General features: G+C 42.4%; 1 protein-coding gene across 7 annotated transcripts in view; it reads left to right on the top strand.

The window, feature by feature from the left end:
* NOL4 (nucleolar protein 4) overlaps positions 1-26,968 on the top strand; it is a 252,054-nt gene that overhangs the window by 133,290 nt on the left and 91,796 nt on the right. For all 7 annotated transcript variants that reach the window (XM_038766654.1, XM_038766647.1, XM_038766653.1 and 4 more), the window contains one exon: positions 25,383-25,666. In XM_038766654.1, the coding sequence (XP_038622582.1) occupies positions 25,383-25,666 (284 nt within the window). The remainder of the gene's footprint in view (positions 1-25,382; positions 25,667-26,968) is intronic.

Raw genomic sequence — 26,968 nt, 5'->3', positions numbered from 1 at the left:
AAGATAAAGAAAAAGGATAAACCGGCCTGTTAATGGAAGGAGAAATAACAGGGCACTCTGAGTCAGCATTAGGACTAGTGTAGCATAACATTTTTGAAAATGATCTTGAAGGGGTTGGGGGGCAATAAATTCCCCAGTTTCCAGGTGACATGAAACTTCTGAATGGTGGAATTCTGAACTAATGAGAATACAGGAAGATCTCAGAAAACTTAGGGAGCAGGCAGAAAACAGGGAGTTGCATGACCAAATGCATTGAGAAGGGAAAAAATAATGTAAACACTAGCAGCATGAGGATAATCTTTGAGCTACCAATCATGACACAGGGAAGAGATCTTGGCATTGTTGTTAAATTACTAGCATATCAAGTGGCCATAGCAAAAATAGAATGTGGGGCATTATTGAGAGTATAGAGAAAGTAAAACAAAGAACATAGTTTTACCATTATATGAAACAATGGCACATATGCATCTCCAGTGATGCATGGAGTTTTGATTGTTACATTTTATGAAGGACGTGACATAGTTGAAGGTAGGTTGGAGAGGTTTCTCTTTGGCTAGGTCAAAAATTTCGGGATTTCTCAGTTGAGAAGGGGACATGATTGATGTTTACAAAATCTGAAGGAGTTAGGCAGTCCGAGCATCAAATTGTTGTTCATTAAATCTCACACAGGATTTGGGACACTTATTGGAGTTTGTAAAGTATAAATTCAAAGGAAACAAAAAGTTGCTTTTTCAGATAGCATATGGTAAATCTGTGGGATTTTTTTTTTTTTTGCCATAGAATGTTGTGCAGAGAAGCAGTGTGGTCTATTGGAAAGAACACAGGACTGGAAGTCAGGGAACCTGGGTTCTAATCCCGGCTCCTCCGCTTGCCTGCTCTGTGACCTCGAGCAAGTGACTTAATGAGCTAGGGGATAGTGGCTGAAGAGAGTTGATATGTACAATGGAGAACCGTCAGGGAGGGCCATGATGTCAAAGGTTATTCCTTCATTTATTCATTCAATCAATCATATTTATTGAGAGCATACTGTGTGCAGAGCACTGTAGTAAGCACTTGGGAAGTACAAATCGGCAACATATAGAGACGATCCGCAGAGGGACCTGGGCAGTCAATGAAAGGTGTGAGGTTTGGACAGATGTTGGCTGAGAGTCTTTCAGAAAGATAATAATAATAATAATGGCATTTATTAAGCGCTTACTATGTGCAAAGCACTTTTCTAAACGCTGGAGGTTACAAGGTGATCAGGTTGTCCCACGTGGGGCTCAAAGACTTCATCCCCATTTTGCAGGTGAGGGAACTGAGGCACAGAGAAGTTAAGTGACTTGCCCAAATTCACACAGCTGACAAGTGGTGGAGCCGGGATTAGAACACATGATCTCTGACCCCAGAGCCATGCTTCCACTGAGCCACACTGCTTCTCTAAGATGATCTAGGCATGATGGAGGAGTATGGACTGAAGGGAAGAGAGACTATAGGCAAGGAGACTGGTAAGGAGGTTCATACGGTAGACTAACCATGTTAATATGAATGTTTAGAACTGGGATAGTGGGGACTTTGGATGGGTTAGAAGCGGCTGTGCCAGAAAATATCTTGGAGGAAGAATTGGCAGGATTTAGCAATTGAGTGGCTATGAGCCGAATGACAGGGAGAAGTGGAGAAAAACACTGGAGTTGTGGGATTCGGGTTTAAGGAGGTAAGTCGAGTTATTGGTGGGGATGGGAGGGCTTAGGAGGGTTTAGGAGTGTGTTGTATAATTTATGTTGTCACGAAAAGGATTTCATCACTGGTACTCATGGATTTACCCGTAATCAAGCACTGGCAAAATTATCATGTTCATCCCAAGCATTTATTGATCGCATGCTTTGTGCAGTGCAATGGGGGAAATACAGTTATGATTCCTGTTCCTCAAGGAACTCATAAGGGGGCATCTAAATTGAAAAGTCTAAGTTAAATGATCAAAATCAAGCCACGAGTGCCCCGAAGTCTTCCTTTCACCTCCCCAGTCCCCTCCTGCCTTTACACCCTGCTCCAGGAAACACTGTCTCACATGATTTTTCTGATACAGTTCTTTCCTGGTTCTCCTCGTACCTCCCTGGCCAAACCTGCTCAGTCTCTTACTCTGTCTTCCTCTGCCTCTGGCTCCCTAACTGTGGGTATCCTCTTCTCACTTAGCACTCACTCTAGTGGGGGTATTCTTCCACTCCTAAAGCTTCATACACCACCTCTAATAATTATGGTATTTTTTAAGTGCTTACTATATGCTGAGCACTGTTCTAAGCGCTGGATGGATGGCTCCCAAATCAACCTTGCTAACCTGGACCTCCTCTTTGCAATCTCGTATTTCCTTCTGCCTCCATAATGGCTCTACATGGTTCTCCCACTGGCACCTCGAGCTCAATATGCCTTAACTGAACTCCTCATTTTCCTTTCTGTGACTTTGGCATTATCCTCGACTCTTCCCTCTGTTTCACCTCCCAATATTCAGTCTGTCGCAAAATCCTGTCAGTTCTTCAGCCCCAGTATTTCCAGGATCTACCTTTTCCTCTCCATCCAAGTCTCATCTTGTTGCTCCAGGCGCTTGTCCTATCCTGTCCCAGGGCCTCATTGATAATTGGAAAACTTCATTACATTGTCTAGGAGGTTGTCTTGAAGCCACCCAAGATAAAGGTGGACTTCTTACCACTCCCTACTCTTACTGGGGTCGAGCCAGGTCACTGCCCCTGTAGGGGCAGGCAAGATGGCAGAGATTTCTGGTTTGGATAAGTCAATAAATCAATGGTATTTTGGGAGTGCTTACAGTGTTCGGAACACTGTACTAAGCACTTGAATTTGGAGGCCCAAGCCAGGCGGAGCTGCGTCTCTCCAATATCTTCCCCAGAATGAAGTAGGGGCTTCCTGAGTCAGAGCCTATGAATTGAATTGTAAAATCTTTAGCTTATCTGTAGCTCTCTGCTGAATGACTGAATGCCTGCTCGATGGGTATCCCAGGAAGCTGTTAAATGGTCGAGATTCTTTTCCCTTTCACTTAAGAAGAGATTTATGTCAACTCAGTGTTCAGTTGACTCCCTGTATTGATTTCAGCAAGTTGTCCTTCTATTTCTCTGGGCTGACATCTTGCTTGCTAAATGTCTCTGCATCTAAGAGACAGCGAGGCTAAGAGTAAAGAGCATAGACCTGGGATTCTGGAGAACTGGGTTACAATTGTGGATCTGACACTGTGTGTGTGACTTTGGACAAGTCACTTTTTTATGATGTTTAAGCCCTTACTATTTGTCAGACAGGCACTGTACTAAGTGCTGGGATAGATAATCATCATCAATAGTATTTCATGAGCATTTATTCTGTGCAGAGCACTGTAGTAAGAGCTTGGACAGTACAAGATAATCAGAGCAGACACAGACCCTGACCTCCAGGGGCTCACAGTGTAAATTGGAGGGAGAAGGATTCAATCCCCATTTTCCAGATGCTGAAGCACAGAGAGGTGACTTTTCCAAGGTCACACAACAGACAAGTGATGGGGGTGGGATTAGAACCCACTTCTTCCAACTCCCAGGCCTGTGCTCTTTCCATTAGGCCTCTGTGCCTCAGTTTCCTTTATAAAATGGGGATAAAACATCTGTTCTCCTTCCTACTTAGACTGTCTCATGTGAGAAAGGGTCTGTGTCCAGTCAGCTTATATTGTATTTATCTTTGCGGGGGTTATAATGCTTGGCACTAGTAAGCACTTAACAAATACTACAGTTGTTATTACTGTCATTTCTGTCTACATAGCGCTTTGAAAGGAACCCTGCAAACCCTGTTAAACTTAAATGATCTGCACATGAATCGGTCTTTTTGGAAATAAAGGATTATTAGTTTGTTAAAACCAGTTCAACAGTCTCAGGAGACAATGGAACTGTCCAAACTCTTCATCTGAGTCCTCACTGGCAAATCAAAGTGGATAATAGAAGCAATATCCAGCTAATTAGGCAAAAGAGACTCAAATTGCTTCAAATTGCTTAAGTAATTTTTTTGAGTGAATTACTGCTATATTCCAGTTAGTGCTCTTAATTGGTTCCATGAAAATAGAATATAAGGGAAAGTGCTATACAAAGTGTAGCCTCCCATAGGTTACAATCTAAATCACATTACTGTAATGCTTTTCCGACATCCAAGAAATTGACAAGCAATGTAAATGTATTTAAAAACTCTGATGAAGTGTTAAGAATAGTTACATGATCAAATATCGATGCAAGTATGTTACAGTAACAAAATGTTTTGAATTAGATTTTTTGTGTATATATAAATCACTTTTGAAATGCTAACTTTCACCTTCAAAGTAACCCAAAATAATAATGGTAGAAGCAATAATAATAATAACAACAACAATGACATTAGTTAATGGTTACTGTCTGCCAAGAACTAAGAACCAGGATAGATACAAGATAGAGTAAGAGAGGGAACAGCTGTTGAATCCTTATTTTACAGATGAGAAAGCAGAAGTCCAGAAAAGTGAAGTGACTTGCCCAGGTCACACAGCAGGTAAACGGTAGAGCGGAATTAGAAAGAACCCAGATTCCCTGAGTCCCAGGGTCCTGCCCTTTCCATCAAGCCACACTGGTTCTCAAATGCACCTTGTGCTAATATACTGGAAATCTGCTATTAACAGTGTAGTAGTACTAATGATAATTATTCAGCCTTTGTGAGAACAGAGAACATAGACTAGAAGTGGTCTCCACCCTACCAGCGACTTCAGTCTAAATGAGAGTAAATAGCAGGATCAGTAACAATGGAATGGAAAACTAAACCAACAGTCCAAGTTAACAGTGTAAAGCAAAATGGCTAGAAACACCTCAGAGCTCCAGGCACAGTCCATGCTAAACAGATCTGATATTATCCATTGGTAATTTGAAATGGTTTATAATCATTCTATTGAAGTCAAAATATTTAGAAGGTTGTGGAGTGCTTAGTACAGTGCTCTGCACACTGTAAGTGCTCAATAAATACAATTGAGTGAATGAATGAATGAATAAGGAAGGCCTTGCAGCCAAACTAAATTGTGTAACTAATAATGCAGCTCTGGATGTTTCCATTTAGAAAAACAACCGAGACCTCCATAACCCTTTCCTCTTACTTGCCCAAGGTCCACCCAACAGATAAGGGGCAGAGCTGGAACTAGAACCCAGGCCTTTGCACTTTCCACTAGGCCACGCTGATTCCCTAACTAAAACCTCACTACCCCTTACCTCCTGGGTGACCTTGGGAAAGTCACTTAGCTTTTCTGTGCCTCAGTTCCCTCATCTGTAAAATGCCTGTTATCCCTTCTACTTAAACTGTGAGCCCCCTGTGGGACCTGTTAATCTTGTATCTACCTCAGTGCTTGGATCAGTGCTGAGCACATACCACAATTACTAAGCTTTATTATTGTCATTGGTCTGAGCTGTAAGGAGCCTTAAATCCTGCTGCTTCTTTCCTGTTTGTTGTCATCTTTGTCATTTGTAATTTTGTGGACCTTTCCTTATGTGTCTGTAACCAACCCTTTCTCCTTCCCCTCCTCATTCTTAGATTGCGAAACAACAAACAATACCTCAACCGTGTGTTTTTTCCTCTGGGCCTTGGTTCAGTGCATTGCACACAGTAAGCACTTAATAAATATTATTCATCAGTGGTATTTGTTGAGTGCTTTCCATGTGCAGAGCTCTGTACTAAGTGCTTGGGAAATCCCAATACAGTTGAGTTGGTGGGCACATTCTCTGCCCGCAATGAATTTACATGACTCCACTGGTTCCCCATTGTATTTACTTGTTTCCTTTTGTCATTATCTGTATCCCTTTTATTGGCAGCAATCACAACAGGAGGCATCAGTAGGTGAAAGAGAGAATGTGTTAGAATGCTTGCCCAACAGAAACCAACTACCATTTCCCGCAACTGTGTCTCTGCCCAACGTCCCCCTTCATTTGTACAAACTTGTTTTTATGCCCTTTCATGGCCCTTCCCCAACTTCTAGACTTCAAGGCAAGCAAAGAAACAGGAGGAAGAAGGGAGACATATCTGCCAGAGACTGTGTTTTTTTAGTTTGGCATTAAAAATAGACCTAAATCTTTATTTTGGTTTTATTATAGTAAAAGTATGGTAATAGTATCAGGTGAATTTTCTGACAACTGTGACTACTCAGATTCTTTGAAATTATATTTCTATACTGTGTAACTGAACAAAAGAACAGTAGATCGTAGAGAGGTGAGACTGGATAAAACAAATACTCAAATGTTAGTCTTGTAGATTATCCTGAGAATAATGGTTTGACTAGGGTATTTGGTATCAGACTTTAATCATAAATATGTGGGGGGTTTTGGTATTTGAGCCCTTACTAAGTATCGACCACTGTTCTAAGAACTGGAATAGATATAAATCGATCAGGTAGGACACGGTCCCTCTCTCACTTAGGACTCACAGTCTAAATAGAGAGAACAGGTGTTTAATCCCCATTTCATAGTTGAGGAAACTGAGGCACTGAGAAGTTAAGTGACTTGCTCAAGGTCACACCGCAGACAAGTGGTGGAGCAGAGATTAGAACTCAGGTCCTTCTGACTCCAAGGCCCGGGATCTATTCTCTAGGCCACACAGCTTCTGGATGTATATGATATTGTTTTGAGATAAAAATTGGACTTCAGATGGTGGAAACCTGGAATATCCGAGCAAGTGTTTTAGCTTAGCTTTTTATGAAACTACTAATTTGTAGTAAGAAATTAACAAGTTAGAGAAAATTATCTCCATGAATCTGATGTCTGTCATTGTGGAGGATAACTTCTTGTAGTCAGGAGAAAAATAGGGAGGATAGAGTGAGGGGAGGGTGTGTAGGGGAAATGAGGATTTAGTCAAGGAAGGCCTTTAGTTCTTCGTCCTGAAGACCAAATATGTACGGGACATATTGTTGCTGCATGTGTCTGCCAGACAAAGAACTTTTACCTCAATCAATGGCATTTATTGAATGTTTACCCTGGGCAGAGCACTATACTAAGCGCCTGGGAAAGTACAATACAGTAGAGTCAGTAGATGCAACCCCTGACCACAAGCATAGCTCCATGGTTCAATAGGCAAAGGCTTTCTCAAATGTTCCCCAGCTCATAGTCAGAATAGTTTTTATCTCAAATCTGTCCACAGAGGCTGTGTACTATTGTCAGTCACCAATTTTAAGAATGGAGGTCCTAGTTAGAGAAGGCTGAAAAATGATTCCAGACAAATCCAGAGAAGTTAAAAGGAATTTAGAGGAAAAGGTCATTTGTTCTAATTCTGAAATATGTGATGTCTATAGATAAGTATCTAAAGAATGTATCACAAAATGAATGTCTAATGGCACACTCAAAATTTAGAAATTTACTAGTTTACTTCAAGTTCTGTTTTACTAAAGCATGCAGCAAGAATGTGTTCTCATTTTTGAAACTGCCCTAAACAAGAAAGAAAGATGAGGGTGAAGGATGAGTTTGTTGATTTTACTCTCAACTAATAAGATCCCAAAGGATAATTCATATCTATACAAGAATTCAGAAACTTTCCTTTTAAATTCACCATAAAGGATATCAAGACTCTTCTTTCCCTTCACCTTTTCCCTCTTTGAAGGCAGACCCGCATTCTTCCACATTTCCCAAACCGAAGTTTTTGTCCTTTCCTGTTGTTTCAGGCCCTCCAATCAATCAGTCATATTTATTGAGCACTTACTGTGTGCAGAGCACTTCACCAAGTGCTTGGGAGAGTACAGTACAACAAAGTTGGTAAATATATTCCCTGCCCTAAATGAGCATACAGTCTAGAGGGGGAGACATATCAGTATAAATAAATTGTGAATAGGTGTATAAATACTGTGGGGCTGAGGGAAGGGTGAATAAAGGGAGTGAATCAGGGTGACTCAGAATGGAGTGGGAAAAGAGGAAATGAGGGCTTAGTCAGGGAAGGCCTCTTGGATGAGATGTACCCTCAATAATAATAATAATAATGGTTTTAAGCACTTACTATGTGCAAAGCACTGTTCTAAACGCTGGGGAGGTTACAAGATGATCAGGTTGTCCCATGGAGGGCTCACAGTCTTAATCCCCATTTTACAGATGAGGTAACTGAGGAACAGAGAAGTTAAGTAACTTGCCCAAAGTCACACAGCTGACAATTGGTGGAGTCAGGTTTTGAACCCATGACCTCTGACTCCAAAGCCCGTGCTCCTTCCACTGAGTCATGATGCTTCTCTAAAGCTGCATGGTGCTTCAATAAAGCTTTGAAGGTAGGGAGGATAAACATCTCTTGGAAATGAAGAGGGTGAGCATATGCTCTAGACTGTAAGCTCACTGGGGACAGGGAATGTGTTTGTTTATCGTTAAATTGTACTCTCCCAAGCACTTAGTACAGTGCTTTGTATGTAAGCACTCAATAAGTAGGATAGATTGAGGATGTTCCAGGCCAGAGGCAGGCTGTGGGAGAGAGGTCAGTGATGAAATAAACGTGATTGAGGTACAATGAGTAGGTTGGCATTAGAGGAGCCAACTGTGCCAGCTGTGCTGTAGTACCGGAGCATTGCGGTAAAATAGGAGGAGGCAAGGTGATTGAGGGTTTTTAAGCCAGTGGTAAGGAGTTTCTGTTAGATTTAGAGGTGGATCTGGTGGTTCCTGAGGAATGGAGAAACATGGATTGAACATTTTTGTAGAAAAATGATTCAGGCAACAGAGTGAAGTATGGCCTGGAGTGGGGAGAGACAGGTGGCAGGGAGGTCATCAAGGAGTCTGATACAGTAATCAAGGAGGGATAGGGTAAGTGCTTGGATTAACATGGTGGCAGTTTGGTAAAATAAGGAGTTCTTTTTTGGGCATGTTAAGTTTCAGGTGTCAGTGGAACATCCAAGTAGTGATATCTTGAAGGCAGGTGGAAATGCAAAACTGCAGAGTAGGAGAGAGATCAGGGCTGGAGTGGGAGATTTGGGAATCATCTGCATAGAGGTGATAGTTAAAGCTATGTGTGTGAAAAAGTGAGTGTAAACTGAGAACAGAAGTGGGCCCAGAACTGAGCATTGAGAGACCACCACAATTAGAGGATGGTAGGCAGAGGAGGGGCCCACAAATGAGACTGAGAATGAGCAGCCAGAGAATTAGGAGGAGAACAAAGAGAACACAGTGTAAGTGAAGCCAAGGTTGGATAATGTTTACGGGGTAAGGTCAAGGGTGTTGAAGACAGCTGAGAGATCGAGGATTAGGATTGAGTAGAGGCCATTGGATGTGGAAAGAAGGAGGTTTTTCGTTGACCTTTGAGAGGGTGGTTTCTCTAGAATAAAGGAGGTGGAAGCCAGATAAGAGGGGGTTGAAGAGGGGAATTTGAGACAGTGAGTGTAGACAACTATCTCAAGAACTTATCCCTTCCCTTATGCATCCCATCTCTTTTTTTGAGGAACACTGTACTTTTTATTTCCCCTGTTCTTCCAGCTGGCAGCAATAGACCCTTCCTATTCTTTCTGTTTCTGTGAAAGCAGGCATTCCTAGTTCTTTGTCCAAATATTAAGTTCTTTTCTCAGTTAGGGAAAAGGAGAGAGCTGGTGAGGCTAGTGAGAAGCTATCAATAAGTCATCTTATCTGTGCCTGAGCTGTGGAAACTTGGAGGAGAATTGGAGGTGAGGCTTATGCTGCCTGAATTTTCAGAAGTGACCTAGATCCTAGTCAGAGTATACTACTGAAGAATATAGTCGACAGAATGCTCCATAATCACAGTGTGGATTTAGATCTCAGCTTGTTATAATAGACATGACTCTCAGATGCAGATAAAGTTCAGAGAGAAGCACTAGAGTAACAACATAGGTTTCATAGACCATGTGAAAGTGTCTGTCCCCAATTGTAGATCTGGAAATTACTAAGAATATTTGACTGCTCTGGAAAGTTCATTGATTCGGAGACTGCTTCACGAGGGCATGGCAGGCCAGGTCAGAGCCAGGAGTTGTTCCATGCAATCGATTTCTCTTAGCCAGTAGGGTAGAGTGGGATGCTACCTGGTACTGTTCATTTAATCCCAACCGGTAATGATGGCGTATGTCCCAAGGGACCTGACTGTGCAGGTGATAGAACCCACTTGGATTGCTTTGGAGATCGTCAGAGGGTGGCAGCAGGATGGTATCCGACTCCCGATGGAACTAAAGGCGTACAGGGCTGTAGTGGTCTCCAAACTTCTCTCTATAGTTGTACGCCTGAACCCCACATAAGCTCCGCATTTGACTCCATGAGCAGTTTCATCAGCATGAATTATGGGCTGCTGAATTACGAGCTGAAATCAGGCAATAGAAAATAAGGAGGTGGAAATGTTTTCAGGATGCAATTAAAGCTTTTGACAATGCCACATCCCAGGTAGTGATAATAATAACAATTAGGGTAATAATTAAGTGCTTACTATGTGCCAGGCATTGTACTAAGTGCTGAGGTAAGGTCAGGTAAAATCTGGGAGTCACTTTGCACCAAATAGACCAGCATGGCACACTGGAACAACAAAGGAATTGCTGTTCAAGTTGAAGCTTCTTAAAGATTAAGACCCAGAGACAAAAGAGAAAACAACCTTTAACTCTGCTAGGTTCCTAATCAATTTTGTGGATATTCACCATATGTTTATGGTGTATGTCTGCCTTTCTCCTCCAAACTTCTCAAACTTGTAAATTTCTCAAGGGCAGGGATGATGACTTTTATTTTCATTATATGCCCTGCACACAGTAGGTGCTCAGTAGGTACTATTGAAAGAATGCATGAACATAGTCTTTACCTGGATAAAGTCTTTGCATACTTTACCCTTTTCATGGGTTCTAATCCCAACTCCGCCACTTGTCTGCTGTGTGATCTTGTGCAAGTCACTTCATTTCTCTGTGCCTCAGTTACCTCATCTGTAAAATGGAGATTGAGACTTTGGGCCCCACATGGGACAGGGACTGTGTCCAACCCAATTTGCTGGTATCCACAACAGTGCCTGGGACATAGTAAGTGCTTAACAAAAATCATCGTAATAATCATTATTAATATTATTGTTTACCTAATACCCATCTCTCCTGCTCATGCCCTTCCTCCTGCCTGGGACTCTCTCCCCCTTCACATCTGGCTGGCCAAAGCTTTCCCTTGTTTTAAAGACCTTCTAAAATCGAAACTCCTTCAGGACTTCCTTGATTAATCTCTTATGACTGCAGACCAAACTCCCTTTCCTCTCACCTAACTTCTACTTCGGGGCTTTCTTATCATGGAAGCACTTGGGTATGCACATTCCCACAAAGCAGTTGTGTACATATTTTTTTTACTCTTCTTTCCTCCCCGTACCTATTATATACGTTAGTGTTTATTGCCCCCACTAGATTGTAAACTCCTTGAAGGTAAGGATCATATTTACTAGTGTTGTACTCCCTGGGAGCTTTTAGTATATTGCTCTGCACACAGTAGACATTCAATAAATACTATTGATCGATATTTACATTATTTCATAATAATCTAGCCAAGAAGCAGCGTGGCCTAGTGGATAGAGCATGGGCCTGGGAGTCAAAAGGACCTGAGTTCTAATCCCAGTTCTGCAACTTGTCTGCTTTGTGAACTTGGGCAAATCACTTCACTTCCCTGTGCCTCAGTTACCTCATCTGTAAAATGGGAAGTAAGACTGTGAGCCCCACATGAGACATAGACTGTATCCAACCAGATTGACTTGAATTATCCCAGCACGTAGTACAGTGTCAGGTACATAGTATGTGCTTAAATGCCGTTTTTTTTTTAAAGTACATTTATTACTTGATGTTTACTAATATCAAAACTTCCCTTTCTGTCTTCCCTTTCAGTACAACTCTCTTTCCGTTCTGTATTTGAAGGCTTTTCTGATATCATCTTCTAAGTACTTTAGCTGCCATTTCAGAATTAACATCTTCCTTTTGAGGGTCTTCCATCTGTCTTTATTTTAAGCTATCATCTTCTCCATCTTAAATTCCACTCTCATTTCTGAGATCTGTTTTAGGCTACATTTTTAATAGCTACCACTTTGGTCCATCAGTTTTATTCAAACCTGCAGGTCTTTCAGTCATCCTTTTATTTCTGTATTTTCCAGGCCTGTATAGGATCATAGAGGTCACAGAATTTGGATCAACTTTCTTTTGATTCCATTTATAAAACCAAGTGACAAGTCAGCCATCTTTAGCAGGAAGAAGACTTGAATTGGTTGTTCTCTTCTACTATGATGGAGTCTCCCATCAAGGATAATGGTTGAATCTCCGTTCTGTAACTTCAGGGCTGAGAGCCAGCATGGGGTAATTGAATATAGTGAAAGTGGCTTACACAGTGCCACTTTGAGTCTCATGTCTCTGCCAGCCATCGTCCTCCTAGGTCACGGAGTGCAGTGAGCACGAGGGCGGGCAGGAGTGCCACACATTGACAGGCACACACAAGGGTTTCTGTCATGCAGGATCAGTTGCAGCCAAAGTGACTGCAACGTAGTGCCAAAGCCCAGCAGGCGATTGCTGTAGTAATCACTTGTGCGAATCACCACCCGGGTTAGCTGTTTTTCAGGATTCCTGCTGGTCCCGTCCATCGCACTGAAAGCCATAAGTGATTCTTTGGTCAAAAACCATTAACACTGAGGGCATAGCCTCAGGAATCATGCCTATACTTGCAGACTTGGAGACAAGGTCCAAATAGGCATAACTGTGCTGTTTCCACTGGACCGTCAGTGGGGCTCTTCTTTACTAATGGAATGTTGACAAGATGAGACAAGTGCACAATTTGCTTCTCCCCACAGCAGAACAGAGAAAAGTGTAACTTTTTCAGGATCAGCAAGATGAAATGGACTTCCAAACTACTGGATTGTTCATCTGTTTCCTTCATCGCCCACATTGTGCTCTCCCAATCAATTAATTGTATTTACTGAACGCTACATGCACGGTACTGTACTAAGTGCTTGGGAGAGTACAACAGAATTATCTGAGAAGGTTCCCGACACGTAACGAGCCTTATGGTCCCAAGAGTTTAGTACAGCGCTCTGCATACAGTAAGCTCTCAATAAATATGAATCATTGATTGACTGACCGGCACCATGAGAGAGGGCGAGGAGGAAGTGCTTTGCTGTTTGGGAAAGAGAATCAGGACTGGTATTATCTTGGAATAGTTTTTATTCCTCAGAAGGGCCAGGTTTCTCAATTATATGATCATTATCAATAGGTGTAGTTCTGAGAGTGAGGGGTTCCTCTCTGCCAACTTGCAATCTCTGGTGTTTAAAAGCCCAAAGAATATTCTGGTTGCCTCCAGAACACCCGTATTCCAAATGTTTTATCCATCACAGGTGAAGTGAAGATAGCCAGAGCCTCATTCTGAATCTTTGAGACAAACTATGTACTTTGATGACAATGGCTACAATACAACTTCCCATCTTGTATGCCTAAGTCAATGGTAGAGGCTGACGTTTAGTGTCCTTTCTCAGCCACATCTTTTGGATACTGCCGTTGAAAAACAGAACAACTACGTCCAAGAAAACAATATTTGGGTGACTAAAAATGAATGGTCTGGAAGCATGAATGTATCCGATATTTAGTCCAACCTTGTTAAGTTGAGAACTGGTTTATTTTCAAAAGAAGCGAATGTCTTTCCCAAACGTTGAGATGGCCTTAATTTAAAATACTGAAAACTCCAAACACAATTTATCCAAAGGCCTTTTTTCCTTCTCCGCTGCCTTTCAGATCATTAGGCTGCTACTGTTACTTTGAAGCTGGCATTGTCAAACATTACATGTCCAATACTTTTAAACACAAAATATGTGGGTGTAGCCTCATCTCAAAGTTAATGCCACTACTCATTCTTAACATTCCACATGTAAGTCAACATTCTTTTGAAATATGTACTATAGCCTGAAGAAGTAATTTTTAAAATGAAGAAATAGTTACTTTGGCCTTTTCTTCTTCTCTAAGGGGTTCCCAAGATTGAATAAACTTTGACTGCCTAGTTTCCTTGGAATGTAGACTCTATCCCTAGACAAACAAGGATCATGCATGTAATCATCAATCAGTATTTTATGTCTTTGGTTTAGAGTTTCCAGTGAAGTTTATGATGACATAAAAAAAATCCCAAAGATATTGAGCACAGAGGTGACCCCGATATGATTAGCTTGGTTCTTTTGATCTCTGGTGAAATGAGATCATAAGTCCAAGGTTTTTTGACCACTTCCTGGGGCAGCTCAAAACAACTCCAGTGTGGTACTGGCACAAACATTAGAAACCTGAGCCAGCCTATCTGCCTTTAAAAGGTTTGGGGAAATCCAGGTCCATTGTTTGGGTTTGGGTCAGGCCTGTAGACACCTGTTTTAGATCAAAACATGTCCACTTTGGGGACTTCCTTAGCAGTTGGGTTACTTCACATTCCCCAACTTGTGGCGGTCCAGTGGACTCAGGAGAAGATTTGGGATGGAAGGGGCAGGGGGAAAGACCTGGTTCCATCCCATAAGGTGGTGATGATACATATTCATTTAGGATAGTGAGGTCCTTGAAAGATTGCTGACCCATAAGAGAACATGTTATTTTCTTTGTGGCTGTAGCTTGAAACACTCCTTTTAATGTCCAGGAGTGAGAAATGTCCAGAAGCTCAATATAGCATCTGGAATAGCAAATTAAATTAACATGGCATTATTCATTTTAATAAATGGGTTTGAGAGGGGATCTTTCATGGTGTAATGAGCGACTTTACGTGTTTATACTGAACAGGGGTATTGTTTATGTGGTTGCCGCAAGTCTTTTTTTAAGATTTCCAAATCCTTAACTAGTATTTTTATAATGATGTGAAAATTATACTGTTTTCAACCTTAAGTTCCTAGTCTCTCCCTCAAGCTTTGTGATTTTTTTCCCTTTCTCATGACCACATCAATCCTTGCATCTTCATTTTCCCTTCTTCTCTTTTATGTTTCAAACTTTGTGGTATTGGAGGATGGGGAGTAGAGGAATCAGTGGGGGCTGGCAGCGGTTGCTTAGCAGCCTTCAATTCCCACTCTCCGTGTCTCTCTGAACTAGGCTGTTCGTTCCTCTCTTCCCAAGGGCATCTTCAAAGGCGGCTAGGTGACTTCCCTTCACACCCACTGCCTTAAGTGGGCCCCTGGAATGATTTCTGTTTGCTCCTAATCTGTTTGCTCATTAGTGTTCCCTGAAGAGCTGAAGGTGACTTACCCTCACTACTCACCCCAACTCTTTTTGTGGCAGGGAGAGTGAAAAAAGCTGAACTGTTGCTCTGGCTAATTGCCAGAGGCTAGCGATGCCCCCCCAAGACCCCGGAGTGGTACCTAAGGCCCCGAAGACCTTATGGATTGGCTATGGCCTCAGGCATTCAGAGAGCTGGTGGAGCAGCAGAAACTTTCTTCTTTCTCCAAAAGGAATATTTTGTTGCTATGTTTTAGCACGAGGTCAATCATCCCAAGTCTCATAAATGTAAAATTCTCTTTTAGAGGCATCAAATGTTGAAAATGTAATTCTCTTCTCAGCAGAACTTAAAGCATTCAGGTTTAGGATTGAGCTTGGTGATTCCATGTCTTGAGCTCCTCCCCCTTTAGCTGCCACCCTCCCTGCTGCCTCCAACACACACACACACACACACACACACACACACACGTCCCCCCCCCCCCCCCCCCCCACTAAAATAAGAAAAAAATATCAAAATGGAAAGAGGATGGAAACAGAGAAATCAAGTAGTAGTGCTCATGGCTCTGCACGCTCCCTCCATTGGACAAAAGTTCAATTGGGAAATAAAAGAAAGGCGACCGAATATCTGGGGACAACAAGCTGAAAGCAGTGGTGGAGGTGGGAAGTAGGGATGAGGAGGGCAGGGGGCAAAAGTGGTGCAGAAATAGAGGGCGGGGGTCAAAGGAATCACAGAGAGAAGGTAAAAAGAAAAGGAAAAGGGGAGAAAGGAGATATGGGGAAAAGTGGGAGAGGAAGGAGGAGAGGCTATCACCAATGGGGTGCAAGCAGCAGTGTGCTGGCCCTCAAGGCTACCACTTCTCTTCTGCTCAGGTAGAGGATGGAGGCTCTGTTTTTTTATGCAATCTGTTAAACGCTTACTACCTGTCAAACACTCTCCTAAACACTGGGTAGGTACAAGTTCATTAGGTCAGATAACAATCCCTGCCCCAAGTGTGGGGCTCACAGTCTAAGAGGGAGAACAGGTTTCATTCTACAGTAGAGGAATCGGAGGTAAAGGGAAGTTAAGTGACATGTCCACTGTCACACAGCAAGCAATTAGCAGAGCTGGAATTAGAACCCATAATAATAATAATAATAATAATAATGACATTTATTAAGTGCTTACTATGTTCAAAGCACTGTTCTAAGTGCTGGGGAGGATACAAGGTGATGCAAGGAGGCTAGAAGGGTACAAGGTAAAGTGGGGATTAAGATTGTTGTCCCATGTGGGGCTCACAATCTTAATCCCCATTTTACAGATGAGGTAACTGAGGCACAGAGAAGTGAAGTGACTTGCCCAAAGTCACACAGCTGACAAGTGGCGGAGGTGGAATTTGAACCCCTGACCTGTGACTCCAAAGCCTGTGCTGTTTCCACTGAGCCACGCTGTCCTTCTGACACCCAGGCCTGCGCACTTTCCACTAGGGCACGCTGCTTCTCTGTTGAATTCATTTGTCCTATAGCCATTCTTGGGACTCTGTTCCTGGCCAGAAATACCTAATTTTAGCCAGTCCAGAAACTGGAGTCAGTGTTATGGGTCATTAAGAATCACTGGCAATCACAGTGAAGAAGAGCTTCCACTTTCTCCTCCTTTTCATTCCCTGAACTATCTACCATGCCACTGCCAGTATCACTTCAGCCGTGGTGCCCTCCTGCCGTCCAAATCAGCAAGACCATAATGAGTCCTGCACCATATCATCCATGCATTGCAACAGACCCATCGGAATCACGATTAAAACTAGTTTCCTGGAAAGTTCCATTCACACTGGACAATGGGAGTTTTTGTTGCTCTTTTAGGAAGCGTTAGAACGTGGTCTCTGCTAAACATCCTCGGAACAAGATTTGTTTTAGCTGTGGTTTGTGTGGTTATTTTGTTTAGCCATGGTTTGTTTCTCTGCCTCTGCTGACACCATTTTATTCATTCCCAATCTATTTAAGCATGGCATCTTTCTTCTTAAAAACATGTGTAGATTCCCAAGGGGTAGTTTCCTTCATTCCCTGTTTAAAGGGGGTGAAAAGATGCGCCTAGAAAAAACAAATAGCAAGATAGGAGGAAGCACATGGAGTCATGGGCAGCCTGGTGTAAAAAATAATAACAATAATAATTGTATTTAAATGCTTATTATGTGCCAAGCACTATACTAAGTGCTGAGGCAGATGCAATACGTCAGATTGGACACAGTCTGTCCCAGGTGGGGCTCATGGTCTAAGCAGGGAGGGAGAACAGGGCTTGAATCCCGATTTCACAGATGAGCATCTGCCTTGTCGTGGAATAAGAGGAGCCTGTCGCCGTGCTTGCACAGATCTTCACCCCATCCCACTCCAGATTCTCTTGCCATGACTGGGCACAGTAGTGGCAAGAGGTTTGTCCATCTTCAGTTGTTCATTCATTCATTCATTCAATCGTATTTATTGAGCACTTACTATGTGCAGAGCACTGTACTAAGCACTTGGGAAGTACAAGTCAGCAACATATAGAGACGGTCCCTACCCTATTGGGGCAAGGCTTCTGACTTGTCTGCTGACACAGGACTCAGGCACAGCGGATCTCGTTATCTCCAGAGACTCCGTGACTTCTCGCAAATTAGGCCAGGCACGCTGCCTAGTGTGGTGATGTCACAGCTGCCATTTGGCAGAAGTACACCACTTGTGCAGTCCTAGAATGTTTCTCCAGAGTGACCTTTAGCCCCTTCTCTTGCCCCTGAGCCTTTGAATGTCCCCACTCAGGTACGTCATTCTTCGTGGCACAAAGATTTGTAGGGAACTCACCAGCGGCGTCCATGGCAGAGAAGGTTTGGACCCAAATGTGTCCAGTCCTGTATTGTTACCAGACATGGGCAGGGCCAGCTGAAGAATGAACTGTTTACTATAAAACTGGAAGCCTGGCCACCCTAGCAGGCAACTGTGCCTTTGTTTCTCTGCAATCAATCAATCGTATTTATTGAGCGCTTACTTTGTGCAGAGCACTGTACTAAGTGCTTTGGAAGTACAGGTTGGCAACATATACAGTCCCTACCCAACAGTGGGCTCACAGTCTAAAAGGGGGAGAAAGGGCTCTCTGCAGTAGGAGAGAGCCCAGTGCTGTCCTTTAAATACCCCTTGGAAATGGAAAATGCAGGCACTCCTTGTTGTAGGAGTATTCTCTTTACAAGCATCAATCAGTCAATGTATTTATTGAGCATTTACTTTGTTCAGAGCATTCATTCATTCAGTAGTACTTATTGAGTGCTTACTGTGTGAGAGCACTGTACTAAGCGCTTGGGAAAGTACAACACAACAATAAACAGTGGCATTCCCTGCCTGCAACGAGTTTACAGTTTGGTGGGCCGGGGTGGGGGGGGGGACGGACAGACATCAATACAAATAAATAAAATTATAGATATGGACTTAAGTGCACTGAATTTAGCACTTGGGAGAGTACCGTAAAACAGAGTTGGTAGACATGTTCCCTGCCCTCAGTGAGCTTACAGTCTAGAGCTAAGTTGACTTCTGCATACAGATCAAGGCGTTGAAGACATGGATTCTAATCCCAGCTCCACCGCTTGTCTGCTGTGTGACCTTGGGCAAGCCACCTCACTTCTCTGTGCCTCAATTACCTCATCTGCAAAATGGAGATTAAGACTGTGAGCCCCAGTGGGACAACCTGATTACCATGTATCTACCCAGTGCTTGGCACATAGTAAGCTCTTATCAAATACCACAATTACTATTATTAAGTCTATTCGCTTAAAGATATGCATGTAGCTAATAGTTTTGTAATCAGTAATATTGATTGAATACCTACACTGTTCAGGTCACATACTATATGCTTGGGGGAGTACAATAGAGGAAGAAGACATGATCGCTGCCACCAAAGAGCTTACAATAGCATTTTGTTCAGAGACATTTAGCAAGTAATATACAATAGGACAACTCATTTTGAAGAATTGAAAAACAGATTGCCTAATGCTGCTAATTCATTCATTCATTCAGTCGTATTTATTGAGCTCTTACTGTGTGCAGAGCTCTGTACTAAGCGCTTGGGAAGTACAAGTTGGCAACATATATAGACGGTCCCTACCCAACAGTGGGCTCACTGGATTCCATAGTAAAATCTGCCATCAATGCTGCCCTGAACAAAGCCAGTATGGCAAGTGGCAGTAGTCCTCCTGACTGTCGCTCATTCCTCCTTTATGTTTTTACACAGGCCGCACTTGCCAAAAGCTGCAAATCACTAATCAGTTCTTTGTAAAATAATTGGCAATCTGACGTACTATTCCGGTGCAGAACAAAAGGAAATGAAACTGGTGAAAATAATTATCCCTGTTTTCTGGCGCCCGTGATGTAGATGGACAAGGTTTTCACTGGGGGTGGGGGCAGAGACCCAGATATCACGAAGACAAAGGTTGGAATGGAAGAGACCTGTGAGAGACAGAATTAGAAGAGACAAAAAATATGAGCGCCCCGAAGAGAAAGCCCAACCGAGGGAGACTCGGAGACCAAAAGAACCACAGATGACAGATCCCTTTCCTTCTCCCCTCCCCGCATTTGCCCAGTTGATTTTGCCCTTGACCTTGATAACAGGCCTAGCAATAGCAGGAGAGAGCTGGAGGGAGGCTGTCCCTCCCCCACGTCTGTCGAGTGCTGTGACTCCGGGCTCCAGGCTGAGTGAGCCCATGTGTTACCGCGGCTCTCCCGGATTTCCAGGACGAGGAGCAGAGAGCTGCTTGCGGAAGGGTCCCTGAGGCCCACGGAGCCAGCCTCGGCCACAGGAGCCAGCTGCCAAGGGAGGGGAGGGGAGCTTCAACTATCCCCTCATCCTCCTTCTTCCCTGTTGCCGCCAGCTGTCCAGGGGACTGCATGGTTGACCTCACTCTCTCTGGCAAATGGTCAGCCTATTGCCGTAGCGATTAGTAAGATGTGCTGCTAGGATAGCCCCAGCTACCCCGGGGCAGGGATGGTAGTTTAAAAAAAAAATCCCCTTGTCGACATGGCTCCCATTGGCCCTAATGACATTTTTTCAGGAGATGCCATCCTCCTGCGCAACTGGACTGTGAGCTCGTTGTGGGCAGGGATTGTCACTCTTTATTGTTGTACTTTCCCAAGCACTTAGTACAGTACCCTGCACACAGAAAGTGCTTAATAAATACGATTGAACGCATGAACTCCGAACTTGGAGGCTTAGAGATTTGCTCAGTAGTAGCCGCGACCAGGAAATCCCTTTCCGAAAACACACCCACCACATGTAAGGGAAAATCAGTCGTATGGGCTGCAATTTGGGTGTTCCCAACCTGTTAGCTTGCTGGCTTTTTGTGGGCAGGGAATGTGTGTTTTCTTCTTTTATATTCTCCTAAGAGTTTAGTATAATGCTTTGTACCCAGTAGACAGTCAATAAATGCCATTGATTTGATTGACCCTGTCTCCTTTCCACTGTAATTGAGGCTTCCCTCCTTTTCTCTTGCTGGGCCCAAAGGACCACAGCTCTCCCCCTTTTCAAAGCCCTTGTGAAATCACATCTCTTCCAGGAATCCATTTCTGATTAATTTCTAATCTCCCTACTTTATATCCCCCGCCCCCCATGGTCTGTTCAGCACTTCTGTGCCACCTAAGTACTCACAACTTCCCATAGCTCTTTTATACATATCTTACATACCATATATTACTTAAGCAGTAACTCATGTGCATATCCCATTTCCCTTCTTCCACCCCCCCCCCCCTTAATTTATTTTAGTTTCTGTCTCTCCCACTGGATTGTAAACTTCCCGAGGGCAGGGATCTTGTGTACTAACTCTATTGAACCTCCTAAGTGCTTAGTACAGTGCGCAGAGTAAGCACTCAGTAAATACTCTTGATTGATTGAAGGATCACGATCAATTCTTTTGGTCTCTCACAAATGCTTAGCATAGTGTTCTGCAACCAGGAGGCGTGCAATAAATGCCGTTGATTGATTCATTCAATCATATTTATTGAGCGCTTACTGTGTGCAGAGCACTGTACTAAGCGCTTGGGGAGTACAAGTTGGCAACATATAGAGACGGTCCCTACCCAGCAGCGGGTCACAGTCTAGAAGATTGTGTCTAGAGATCTTTTTCCACAACTGCAGCATCTCTTGTTGCCATTCGGATGACTTTCTCACTTCCCTGACCAGGGCTTCTCCCCAGGTCCCAACTCTCATTCCTTCCTTGTGACTCCCATAACTGCTTCTTCCTGCCCATTTTCTATCCTACTCTTAATTTGCTGTTTTTCTGTAACTTTCATTTTTCCAGTGTGCTTTCATGGCCTAGAGGAGAGAACAGGGGCCTGGACGTCAGAAGGACCTGTGTTTTATTCCAGAGGCCAGACCAGACACTTGTCTGCTGTGTGAGCTTGGGCAAGTCACGTCGCTTCTCAGGGCTTCAGTTGCCTCATCTTTAAAATGGGGATTAGGACTGTGGGAAAGGAACTATGTCCAAATTAGCTGCTTATCCACCACAGAGCTTAGTACAGTGCCCGGCATCATCAATCATATTTATTGAGCACTTACTATGTGCAGAGCACTGTACTAAGCGCTTGGGAAGTACAAATTGGCAACATATAGAGACAGTCCCTACCCAACAGTGGGCTCACAGTCTAAAAGGGGGAGACAGAGAACAAAACCAAACATACTAACAAAATAAAATAAATAGAATAGCTATGAACAAGTAAAATAAATAAGCACTTAAGCACTTAAGAACTACCACAATTAGCCCATGATATCTCCCAAATCCCTATGAGGGAGAAGCAGGTACTGATATCCCCATTGTACATAAGAGTAAACCGGGATCCAGAGAAGTTAATTGTCAGATGACTTTTTTATGGTATTTTTTATAGCATTTATTAAGCGCTTACTATGTGCAAAGCACTGTTCTAAGCACTGTGGAGGTTACATGGTGATCAGGTTGTCCCACGGGGGGCTCACAGTCTTCATCCCCATTTTACAGATGAGGTAACTGAGGCACAGAGAAGTTAAGTGACTTTCCCAAAGTCACACAGCTGACAATTGGCGGAGGCAGGATTTGAACCCGTGACCTCTGACTCCAAAGCCCGTGCTCTTTCCACTGAGTCACACTGCACCTATGTGCTGGGCACAGCACTGAGCACTTGGGTAGGTACAAGCTAATTAGGGTGGACACAGTCCATGTCCCATCTGGGGATTAGAGTCTTAATTCCCATTTTACAGATGAGGTAACAGACAAGTGAAGTGACTTGCCTAGGGTCACCCAGCAGACAAGTTATGGGCAGGGAATTTGTCAGTTATATTATTATATTGTACCCTACCAAGCAGCATGGTGGACTGTATAGAAAATGGGCCTGGAAGCCAGAAGTTCATGGGTTCTAATCCTGGCTCCACCACTTGTCTGCTGTGTGACCTTGGACAAGTCACTTAACTTCTCTGTGCCTCAGTTACTTCATCTGTAAAATGGGGATTAAGACTGTGAGCGCCATGTGGGACAGGGACTGTGTTCACTCTGTTGAGCTTGTACCTACCCCAGTGCTTAGAACAGTGCTTGGCACATAGTAAGCGCTTAACAAATGCCATAATAATAATAATAATAATGATAATTATTATTACAGTGCTCTGTACACAGTAAACACTAATAATGTGATCGACTGACAAGTGAAAAATGGTTGAGATGAAGGGTTTTAACAAAATATTAGGCCCGCTGTTGGGTAGGGACCGTCTCTATATGTTGCCAACTTGTACTTCCCAAGCGCCTAGTACAGTGCTCTGCACACAGTAAGCGCTCAATAAATGCGATTGAATGAATGAATGAATTAGGTACTCATTTTTGAGCACTGCTCCAGTGAAGATATAATTGGGAATCCAAAGCACTGGCAAAGACATCAAAACAAATAATGCTAATAATGATAATGATGGCATTTGTTAAGCCTTCCTATGTGCAAAGCACTGAAATCAGTAAACAAATGTCACAGTGGTCCTTGGAAGCCCATGAAGTAAATGAGGAATATAAAGGAAACAGAGGCAAATGCTTACAAGTCAGGTAAAGCCAACACCTCACTTTTAGCCAACTTTGAAGGTTTCCCCCCATGAACCCAGCATCCAGTCCTTTGTTGTCTAGAGGAAGCACAAGGCAAAATAAAACCCCAGCCTTTCTTTTCACAACTGCCCCCCATGTCACCAGATTCCACACATTTTGCTGTCATCACATTCCACTTGCTTCCCTGTTGCCAAGGGCCCAAGACACATTCTTATTTTTCAAAGCTCCAGGTGCTCATTTCCCCTGGGAGACAAATACTGAGGACTTGACTCTAATTACCGGGGCCTGTGGGCTGATACAGGTTCCCCCTTCTGTGCCTTTGGAAGCCCCAGTGTCAGTCCTACAAATACAGACATAACTTTCTGTCAAGCCCTGCAAAGAAGAAATACTGATGGGTAAGGAATCAGATTTCATTTTAAATAATTGAAAAATGCCAGGGAGTTATTTATGAAAAGCTAGAGGGAGAGAATGTGGTTTTTAGAATTATAAAAAGTATCTTGACTACAACCTTTAAAGGAAGAATATCAAACCATTAAGATGGTTATAAAGAACCAGTCCTTGAAAGTTTTAAATTTATTTTTCATTTTGCATGTGCTGACATTAAAATCGGGCTAATATTAATGCAGACATATTCGATTTGTTTATATTTAATGTGCAAATGCTAGCCTTGGTGACAGATCTTATATATGTATGTATATATGCATAAACCTATATCTATACATAAATATGCATATTCAATATATGTAGTACAGTACAGGGAATTAAAACTTTTATTCCTTTATCACAAAATACATTTACCCAGGACCTGAATTATGTTAAGATGTTGAATTTTGTTTCCTTGGTAATAACTGGAAAGAAATACCAGCTCTGCAGTACTTTTCCTCTTTACTATTTATATTGTGCAGGCAAATTAGGTTCACTGCATTTCTCTATTTTAAAGTGTAGAAGGCAGTAATTTTTATCTGTGCTAAAGAAGACTCAAATGTATAGATTAATTTTCTAATTTAGTGGAAATTGATTTATACATATGTTAATTTCAGTTTTGTTTTAAAATTTATTGCAGTTCTTACATTTCACATTAAGACAAGGATTAAAGGGTTTGTGTAATCTTTTTAACTTATTTGTTTAAAAGCATCAAGTATGCTTATGTTAAAGCCAGCAGTTAGCCAAAGCACCAGTAACTACCTGTAAAATTATTGAGCCTCACTGCTAAGATCTCACTTTGTTAAAATACAGGAGTCACTTTCTCATGGGAGTTTACGGTGTTAAGCTTTTAGATGTCGTCTTATACAAAATCTTTTCTGATTCTATATTTAATTCTAAAATTCAATTAGTTAAATATTAAGTATTAAGCACTCTATTTTGAGCTTACTCCCAAGCTTTCTTGCACACTTCTTAAAACTTGGGCTTTCAAGCTGGTGCTGGAGCATCCTCAATACATATGCAGTTTAGGTGCCACCGTTATTCTAAGAGGTATGACGCATATCCCTGAATTTGAGGGACCTGTCCCTTTATTTGCAGTTACCCACCCTCCCATCTGGCTTCCACAGAAGTGGTAGTAGTAGTACTAGTATTTATTAAACACTGTGCGCAGAGCACTGTCCTAAGTGCTGGGAAAAGTTGCACAAGTTGAGACTCAGACACAGTCCCTGGCCCTCCAGGGTTTCCCAATTTAAAAATAAAATGGGGAAGGGTTTGGAGCTGGACACGGTAAGACTGATGAAATAAACATGTACAAAATAATGTGAAAGTACAGAGTCCAACAAGTCCGATGGTGAAGGGGAATTGCAGGGTACTTAGGTTGCGTGCGGACACTGCTTAAATTCCTCGTGGGCCAGCGAGCACAGGGCCTGTCTTGGGTGGTGAGTCTGGATCAAGATGGGAAGGGGTTCCTGGCGATTCCACTTGGCAAAACTGGTAGCCTCCCCCAGTGCAATGGAAGTGCGTGTCTGTCGGTAATTTATTTTAATGTCTGTCTGTCCCTCTAGCCTGTAAGCTCCTTATGGGCAGGAACCATCCATCTATACATACCCTTTTATATCGTACTCTTTCAAGCACTTGATAGAGTGCGCCGCACATAGTGAACACTCAGTGAATTCCATTGTTTGATGTTTTGCACAGAAATGATATGGTCAGCCTAACCTAAGAGGACGACATGTCTGCTTTGATTCTTTCCAGAGTTGGGGATAAAACCATGTTTTGTTTTATATTTCCCATAGATGATTCCGCTGCAGAGAGCTTTAATGGCAATGAGACGGTGGGACATAGTTCCAGTGCTTCTGGGGGAATACACTGCAGGGAGATGGCCGACTCCAACAGTAACGGCAAAACAAATCTAGAGCAGGATGAGCAACCTCTGAACTTGAGCGATAGCCCCTTCTCTGCTCAGCTGACCTCAGAATACAGAATAGAAGATCACAGCAGTAATGGAAAAAGCAAATATAAGAACCTTTTAATTTCTGACCTCAAAATGGAACGAGAAGCAAGAGAGAATGGAAGCAAGGTAAGGAGACTTGACAATTTCCAGAAGTGAAGATAGAGGCTTTCTCTGAGGTATTCTTTAGCTACAGATACAAAAATCACAACTCTCAGCTTGCAAAACCTCCATGTTCTGTACTATATGGGAGATAGTAGTTACTCTTTTTATTGGGCAAGTTCAGTGAACTGCTCTGTGCACTTGGGGAAGTAAAACAGAAGCAAAAGACTTCTCTGCCCTTGATGAACTTACTTTTGGAGACATTCATCCAATTTTTGTGAAGATAGTCCTTTAAAATATACGTATAGGAATGAACAGATCTGGATCTGTAGTGTTCCTCTGAGTGGATTATGAAATGCAAATTTTATCCATATGAACAGATTTCCATTTGATTTCATCCAGGATGTTTATATGTTAAGCAGCAACCATACATTAAATTTAAAGAGATTCACTGTAAGATGGTAGAGTCCTACAGCCTTTCACTGAAACTTGAATTATATGGATTAAGGAAAAGGTACAGTGGAGTTGTGGATGAAAACAATATTGCATATAGGTAGCCAGATTGAGACACATTTGTCATAATTGCATAATTTGAAGAATTAGAAGGCAAGAGATTCCATTCAGAAGCCACATCCTTTTATTAATTATGTAAGTCCTTTCTTTTCCCCTCTGGGGTCCCAATTATTTTACCACCAGTAGCCTTAACGGAATCTTTGTATTGAATGAAAGTGATTAATCTAAATGGAACTTTGTTAAATTGGCAAGGTGAAGTAATTATTTGCTATAAAATGAATCCTAACAGATTTATATGAAACCTAACATTTTTGGGGTGCATGCATGTGTGCACACGCACACATGAACACACCCCATAAATCCACTCTAAGAAAAAAAATGTATATGTAATTTGTTAGGCTCCATTATATTCATGAATTATTTTTTCTTACGGTGGATTTACATAAGGCTTTGCCAGTGCATGGCAAATTCCAAATTGGCTGAACTTAATCTTATCATTGGCTCTAGGGCAAACTATTTCAGCCCGTACATGTCAACCACCCAGATACTGTCAGACATATAGGCAGTTTTGCCTGAGGGATGCAGCTACTGCTATGGTTATTGTAAGTATGCGGATAACCTTATGGCTTGAGGGAGGGCCTGGCCAAATACACTGTTTTCCACGTTTTTTTTTTAACATGATCTTCTTCAGTTTTGTTTAATAAATTACAGAGGATATCCACCTGATTTGGAATTTGAGAATTAAAATTGAAACTAAACTTTCATCTTTCCTATTTTGGCTTTCTCAATATTATAATCCAAAAGTCAATTATAAAG

The sequence above is a fragment of the Tachyglossus aculeatus genome, chromosome 25 (genome assembly GCF_015852505.1).
Source record: "Tachyglossus aculeatus isolate mTacAcu1 chromosome 25, mTacAcu1.pri, whole genome shotgun sequence".
NCBI classification, from domain to species: Eukaryota; Metazoa; Chordata; class Mammalia; order Monotremata; family Tachyglossidae; genus Tachyglossus; species Tachyglossus aculeatus.
The sequence above is the reverse complement of the archived record's forward strand: the minus strand, read 5'-3'. Positions and strand labels throughout refer to the sequence as shown.